Genomic DNA, 8,286 nt, shown 5'->3' with positions numbered 1-8,286 from the left:
TTTTTTTTTTTTCAATTATCATTAATCGCCTTATACATTATTGGTAATTAATTCATGGCCAATACTTTTGGGTAAGACTATACTATAAACTGTGTCTGTGATAGCGTGCTTTATAGGGATTTGGTAAGTGATGTAGAGATTGAAGAAAGACAGTTGAAGGAAAAAGAGAGAGAGAGAGATAGAGAGGGAGAGAAGCAGCTGTAACAGAGTGAATGGAAAAAAGTAGAGACATAAAGGAAGTAATTAAATATATAAGTATAGGTATTTCTAGTATAGTGAAAGTGAAATCGTTAGCAATTCGATAAAAACGAATATACGTAAAGATTTTATAGCGGATGCGCTTGTGAGTTATTAAGTGTGAAAATAGAAAAATATATGAGAATAGTCAGTCAATGTTTATTGTACATATATGATACTTGTAACAGCACAATGGTAGTTAAACATTGCGTATAGCAGAGGTGAGAGGATAGTTTGATAATAGTATAGTAATAGAACAGATAATAAGAGAGAAATGATAGGAATAGTAGAATAGAATTTTATAATAGTAAGTGGTAAGCAGTAGTTGTCATGGAATAGTGGTTGCGATACCACTAGTTACGATGCTTGTACTAGAATTAGATATAGGTAGGTAACAAATGGTAATCACAGCTCTTATAAAATTATAGTTTGAAAGTAATGCGAAGAACTGAAAGAAGAAAAGATAATAGAGACTCGAAGAGATTCGAGAGTTGAGATTATTGAAGAAAGTTAGAAAGGGCTGACCGTAGTGTTTAAAATTAGAATAGTATACAGGGATGTACATAGTGTTTTGCATTTATGCGAATTCAGAAGATACAGATTGTAAAGGTATAGTTAAAGAATAAGCATAGAGAGACAATGAAGTAATGAGAAAGTAGACTAGAGAGAAAGCGAGTAGGGATACGCTTGGAAATAAAATAGAACAAGTATAGAAATAGTGAAGTATCGAAAGAGAAATAGAGAGAAGATAGAGAGATTGGTATACAGAATCTGACGATAAAGAAATAATAGTAAGACAAGAAAAGGAAAGAAAGAAAGAGTGAGAGAGAAGGATAGAATAGAGGAGAAATGGAAAGAAGATAAGGAAGTAAAAAAATAGAAAATTAATTTAAATGTACTAATCACAGCATCGAGTATCTCATTTCTTAGTAGAAGAAGTGTACGATAGACTAAGGGTAGATCGAAAGAGAAAGATAAAAGGCAAAATAAGACAGTAAAGTTTATGAAATCATAATAGAAATAGGGACAGTATAAAGTATAGATGCAGAATGAAAAATTAAGAGTCACGGATTGAAACATTAAAGAGAAGAGAAAGAAAGAAAGATAAAAGACGAAATATAGAAAAGCGAGTAAGGAAAAGATTCGAATAGAAAAGTTTGAAAAGAAAAAAACGAATAAAGAAAGTCAGAGAAAGAGTAGATGATAGAGTGAAAGAAAAGACAGTAAAAAAGAAAACAGAACAAGAACAGATAGTACGAAACAGAAAGATAAGCCAGATAAGAAGGAATATAGAAAAGATTCTTGTAACGATTAAACGATCATAAAATAAGAATCACAAAGTTTAGAAAGTTTTGTACAAAGTTTTCGAAAGATAGACAGAATGATTCAAGAAGTCTCAAAGTGAAACGTTAGGTAGATCGGTAAAGCAAAAGAATCGAGGTCAGGTCGTGCAAGGCACAAATAGAGGAGCGAATAGAAAGAGTCAAGACAGAGGTAAGAAAGAAAGAGTATCGATAAGGTGAAAGGAGATCCAGTGAAAGGAGAAGAGAAAGTGAGAGATAGAGAAAAGAAGAAAGAGAAGATCGAAGGTGGGAAAAAATCGTAATAAAAGTAAAGATAGCATAGACAGTCCATTGAAAGTGCCCGCAACAACAAGGTACTTTATGGCAAGACATAGCAAATTGTATTTGAGATCGTAATACTGGTAGGTACTCAGGAAAAGAAAAGCGAGAAATCGAAAAAAGAAGAATCACAAAGAAAAGATAAAGTAGAAAGTATAGAACAGAAAAAGAACAGTGTGAGAAACGTTGAATAGAGTGGCTGGGAAAATATGGAAAAGTGAAAAAGTCTAAGATAGAAAAGAGCAGAATTCAAGGAATAGCCAAGAGAAAATAAAATCTTTGCAAAGACAAAAAGGATTTTGAAAATAGGAATATAGAGAGACAGTGAAAACGTATCAGACAGTAAAGAAGAAGAGGATCTAATAAGATTGTACAATTGTCTAGTGATAAACTAGGACGAACATTGCGATTTTATCGAATTACAAAAAAAAAAGCAGAAAATTTGCATCAAGACAAAAAAGACTGAATATAAAATCAAAAACACTTCGATAAAGTAGCATCGTCCATTAACGCAATAACTTTTATCAGAGAGTTTTCGTGTAATGTAAGTAATAGATGGTAGGTAGAGAAGCTATCACAGTGTGTGTAACAGAAAGACAAAGAAAAGTGTTGGAATCATAAAAAAAAGCAAATATGTCTGCCTCGAATTAGGAACTCGAAATTTGTGGCGATTAGTAAAATCGAATAAATACAAAAAAGGGAAAAGGTACATAACGAGTAGCTATAAGACACCGGTTGAAATTTTAAAGTGTTCCATGCTGCAGTAGACACAGTTGAAAAATTCAAGAGTTTAGAGTTCACCATGTAAATTAAATCATGAACCCTGAACTGCTGAACGTCAATAAAGAGTGAACCGTTAAAACAAGGAAAAAGAAGAAGAAAGAGAGAAAAGTTATCCCCACGAGGTCTGCAGACGCGTGAATAAAAATTGTTGAAAACGTAAGGGCCAGGGCCGTGTTCATTTCTTGGCAATGCGGTGCCCGGTGAACGTGGTGCCGCTAGTAATTTTCCCAGCTTCGACGAAAACAGCCAGTTGATCACCGGCTTCGACGTCAAGGAAAACAATATTGGAGCCACCTCCAGGACCGGCGCTCACCACAGGATTCCAATTTGCAGATTTATTCGCTTTCATCTTGAGAGTCAAGCGAAGATCAGAATTGCCATAACCAGCAAAACCAAATTGATACGTTCCTGGACAATGAGTAGTGAACGTGCCAGTCTCAGCAACGTATCCCACGCCTTTGTCCACTAGAGTCCTCGACAGCACCATTTTGGTATCCTAATAAAGAAAAAATCAACATAAAATATCCCAAATCAAAATCACTTTCCAAATTCTCCCCAAAATTTTCAATTTCCCCAAACTCACCCTAACGGTCCCATCGACAGCTGAGAATGCAACGAGACCTGCGCAATCGGCAGCTGTAGCCAATTTTAACGAACCAACTGTTGTGATACCTGAAGTTGGTGGATCTGGTACTGCCGCTTCGGCCATTACAGCCATCGCCAATACCACCACCGACCACACCACCCTTAAATCAAAGAAAACAATCTTATTAAAGTATATCAACAAACTACCCCCACTTTATAACCTATAAAAATACTTTCTTATCTTATACGAAATCGACCTCGTTCCTCGACTCAATGTTAATCATATTTTAATGATTTTTTTCACTCGCTTCTGTCATAAATCTGACACGTAACCACAGCAAAGTTCAGCTGGTTATCAACTTTCACTCCTCCAGGCATTTACGACATACAACATTTTTATTCTCGTTCCTCTTCACATTCTCGTACACTCGTACCAGCCATCCGCTTCAACGCTGTTCCAATATACCAACTGCCAGTTGCCATCCCAACTGGATTCTCCAGTCTGACAACATCGTACACCCAAACCCACGTCCCAACCAAACTGGACCTTTATCTCAGGTTGCGAAACGACCCGAGTCCACTTGAGTAGTCAAGCACATTGAGCATTACAGTGAGCCTCTTCTTTAAGGGGAGAAAGTGAATATTTTTTTTCTTTTCTTATTACACAATAAGCATACAAGATCATTTTTCATAAAATTCAACACAACGAAGCACGTGACCCTAATACCCTAACCTAAACAACAGCAAGGTCTATGGGTAATAATAAATTTATCCAAGATTCGATTCCAAAATTAACCAGTAACGATCGCCAATAAAACCGTAACAAAATGGTGTCGCTTTACGCACGATCGAACATTCTGATCATACTGTACTCTACTTTCTATTCGTTCACGAGGGAAAGTTTCTTTCCAGTTGAATTTCATTGTACGGCTTCCTCTGCAGTCCTTGCGTGTCAGGTTACCGTCATTACCGCCCCCCCTTTTTTTTAATGTCACAAACAACAAAAAATGACCTCGAAAGATACCGATCTGTGCTCCACCTTTTATTTAACCATATACACTCCTACGCATTATATTAATATTATACATTGCTTATTGCATATACTAGTGTGTTAAATATAATATATAAAGAATGCATAGAAATATATAATATATACAGTACAAGCGCTATAGTATATATATTCAATGCATTGTATGCTACCAAATAATATATAGTATATGCAGTATATACTTCAATGTATAAAAAATATATCGTGTCATTTAGATAACATAATAATAATCGATATTATAATTGAATCGAAGTGACAGTAAGAATTTGAAACAGCCTGTAGCCGATAACCAATCAGCAATACGGGAGATCAAAACCGCCTAAAGACCCTTTCACTTTCTCGGTATCTCAAGGCCCGATTGCTGATATGTGAATGTTAACCGGTACTTTTGATTGGCAGGAGCAAATTCCTCGCGAAGGTCCAATTCCGGCGTAGATTTGTGATAAGTAAAAAAAAAAAAAGATAAAAAATTATATGCGCAGCAATAGGCGTATTGTGACTGGAGAGTTAATTTATTCGCGGCCGATATCTTTGTTGTGTCTTTTGCCAAAGAAAAAGAATCAAAGCATATTGAAGAATATATTTCCTCGTGCTTGACCTTTGACGGAACCGGAATTTTTTACGTCGGTGCAACGAAACTGCGACTCCGGCGAATTTACTGGAAATCAGCTTGGTTGTCATTTGTTACGTAATTTAAAAAAAAATTTTATTCCGCGAATCTTAACGGTTTTGTATTTTTTAATATCTATATAATAGATAATTGATCGATTATCGATATTCGATATGATCGACTATTTTTTTTATTAATTCGTATTTTTCAAATCTGCTTTATCGACTCTACTTCCGGATTTCCCGTTTCCGCTTCCTTTTTTTTCAGACGCTAACGACAGTCCTGACCGAATATACCAAGCTACGTAATACTCTAAAGACTTTCTCAGTTATATGCCAATTTTTTTTTTTTACCTGCCACATCAACATTTACATAATGTCACGTAACCTCACTACCACACAGAGCCGTACCTACACGCGATCCTGCAACTGTAACTTGCAATTTCGCAATGGAGCCTGAGCCACGGTCTCACCTGTATCTTTCCTTTTTGCTCACCCGTTACATTTTGCAATACCATATTGCTGAAGAGGAAGAGAAAAAAAAAGTGATCTGATCTCCCTACGTCTCAACGTATCAACAGCGCATTGAATTTTCCAATGAAGTTTCACAGTTGACGAAAAACAGTTGCTTGCAACATACTGGTACCAATTGGATACCAATTTTTGATATACCTATATAAACTACCTACTACAATCTTACATAATACAAACTGCACTGTGATCTATACATATATATAAATATCACAATTCTAATCATCATCGGCATATACACTGTGATAAGGATACAATAAATCAAGGTCAAGTTATTAAAAATAATAATAAGCTACCACGTAGTTAGAGCAACATATGTTAATTTACGCACGATATAGAATTAAAAATTTTTTTTTGCTAATTTGTGATCTCGTGGTATATATTTTTTAGAGTGCGATCAAAAGTTTTTCAACAAAAATTCAACAACTCACATGATGGTCAGATGTGGTGTGGCAGGGATGATTTTCCTAGGCTGGCCGAAGTTGGCAACTGGTGTCTTTTCTTATCTCTGGTTTCAGGTGCGTTAAACTCGACTGCCACGGCGAATGGCTTTATATCACTTCTGTCCTGGCGGAGGTCTACCTGACCCTCCTCCTCGTGCACCTCCCTACCAACTTAACAATCGCATCGACAGTCCCACTCCCTTTCTGGCTTGCTACGCTTGTTCCTCTGCTTATGTTCTTTCCCACTCTCTGCCACCACTTCAACTTCGGTACAAAGCGAACCTCCATTTCGATAGACACAATGAAGTTGACCAAATCACGGTAGTCGCTATTTCCTTTTACATCGATAAATCTTGAGTTTTTTTTTTTAGGACACTCAATATTTACATAACCGCAACAAAAGTGGTGGGGTTGGGGAATTATTGAAAAAAATATATATATTCCGACAAAAATTTATTATTTTCAAAAATTCATAATTATTGTTTATTTATTTTTTTTCATCTTATGTCAATCTCAAAATTCATGTACCATTTTTTCTTCTCGTATATAAATTACTTTGCAAATTTTTCTGTTGCTGATCCAAGGTTCAGCAATGGGTACTAACAGCTGTTGCTGCAACTGGGTTACGCAAGAAATGTTATCGCTAGGACAAAAGACGATCGGATAATTATTTTTATTGGATTAACGCGAGTAAACTTTTATTTTTATTATTTTTTTGAATCATTTTCATTGTTGATCCTATTTCTTTTATAATGTGACTTTTTTCTTCTTTTTTTCTATTCATCATCATTTTTCCATATGGTGAATACGTTACGTGCTTTGTATATCATTTTTTGGTTTTTCTGTACGGGGAAAGGTATTGGTACTGTATATGCTTTTTGTGTGTATATATATATATTTATATATATGATTTCGATTTAAAATAAAAGGTATCAGTAGGTCGACGAAATGAGTTCACTTTTCATGACACACTTAAGTCAGTAATGCCTAACGGACTAAGAGGATCAGGAAGAGCGATAAATTTTGTATTCTATAGAGCGAATCGCAAGCGAGCGACACGCTTGAAAGTTATGAGCGATTACATGCTACGTGCGTACTGCTATGAGAACTCGCAATTATCTTCCTACATATGCATATGGGATGATCATGGAAATTTCCATTGCTAAAAGTTCCCACTGCTTGAGTCTGTACGAGAATTTTGGTTATCTGACATTGGGTTAAGAATTACGATAATTCTTGTTTGGATGAAATTTGCAAATTTCTTTTTCAATCGTTCGATCGTTTATGTAGTTCCTATCTCTTTCTCGTTTCGCAAACCACGTAACTGCGAAATCATTAAGCATACCGATCAGACTTTCTTCCCAGTTGGCAAGGCTCTCGGAGATTTTCTAAATGATCTGACAATGCGTGGGTTCGATATTCTCCTATTGGGTAATATCTACAAAGCGGTACCAATCACGTAATCAATACAGAGATTGATCGTTGATCTTTGTCAATTTTTTTTGGCAAAATCGTAAAAGTAGGTCGCTCGTCGAATTCTATATGTAGTTGAGACAATGAAATTTTGTGAATTTCAATTTTTTGTGACAGATCGAAAACAAAGGAATTTTACAAACAATTATTTTGAAAAATATGTGCAAATTTTGTACTGTAAATTTTCCAAAAATTATATTTATGTACCTATGTCATTTTTTGAAGTGCCACGTGGCACTTTATTAAGAGTTAAGTTGTTCGTCAACTGTCAAAAAGATAAACATTGAACACGTGGTTTGTTTATACCTATGCAAAATGCATTGTACACTGGAAAGATATTAAAATCGTGTAAAATGAAAATGCTAGTTGCGAATTATTTTACGACAAGATAAATAAAGAGTTAATATCTATTTGTAAATGCTTGTCAAAGAAACGTAGTTACTTTTCTTGTTTTACATCGTTAAAATCATTGGATAAGTCATTTTCATGGAATCGACGGTGAAAGCGGCCATTGTCCTAGTATCAGAAGTATCGCGGTTTATAGTGACTTTTTTCTTATTGTCATTTCTATCCTTTTCTTTGGTCTTCTTTTTTTTTCTTTCTCTTCTTTCGCTTCCGTCGCTCACTTCAAAACCCACAATTTTTACAGACTGATAAACAGTTTCCAATAGTTTCTTGCGCTCGGTTCGACGAACCCAGCTTTCTACTTTGTCTGCGTTTTGCGTTTTCCGTTTGGCAATAGTCCACTCGAATGGTTCGCTTGGTAGAATTATTGCGGACTAGACTATATAGAAAGAGTCATGTCAACTGGTCATCCAATTACCAATTCCAAGCCAATGATTTTGGTCGCTACTGTATGGAGAGTGTATAGCGAGTGACCACGCCTTAGCTATTTAGAGCAATCGAAAGTTTAGCCCCGAGGTTGACAGGCAAGTATTACCAGTTGTCCAGTTGA

At 35.6% G+C, this 8,286-nt stretch overlaps 1 protein-coding gene across 1 annotated transcript; it reads right to left on the bottom strand.

Annotated features, from left to right (window-relative positions):
• LOC107271477 lies at positions 1-6,071 on the bottom strand. The gene is made up of 3 exons (XM_015747526.2): positions 5,847-6,071; positions 3,226-3,388; positions 1-3,138 (listed from the first exon to the last, which is right to left on the bottom strand). Coding segments are annotated over exons 1-3 (486 nt in total). The 5' UTR covers positions 5,849-6,071; the 3' UTR covers positions 1-2,817.
• Between the last annotated feature and the right edge of the window lie 2,215 nt (positions 6,072-8,286).

This window comes from Cephus cinctus, unplaced genomic scaffold, assembly GCF_000341935.2.
Source record: "Cephus cinctus unplaced genomic scaffold, Ccin1 Ccin1_scaffold0980, whole genome shotgun sequence".
NCBI lineage: Eukaryota > Metazoa > Arthropoda > Insecta > Hymenoptera > Cephidae > Cephus > Cephus cinctus.
This window is presented reverse-complemented; position numbering and strand designations above follow the sequence as displayed.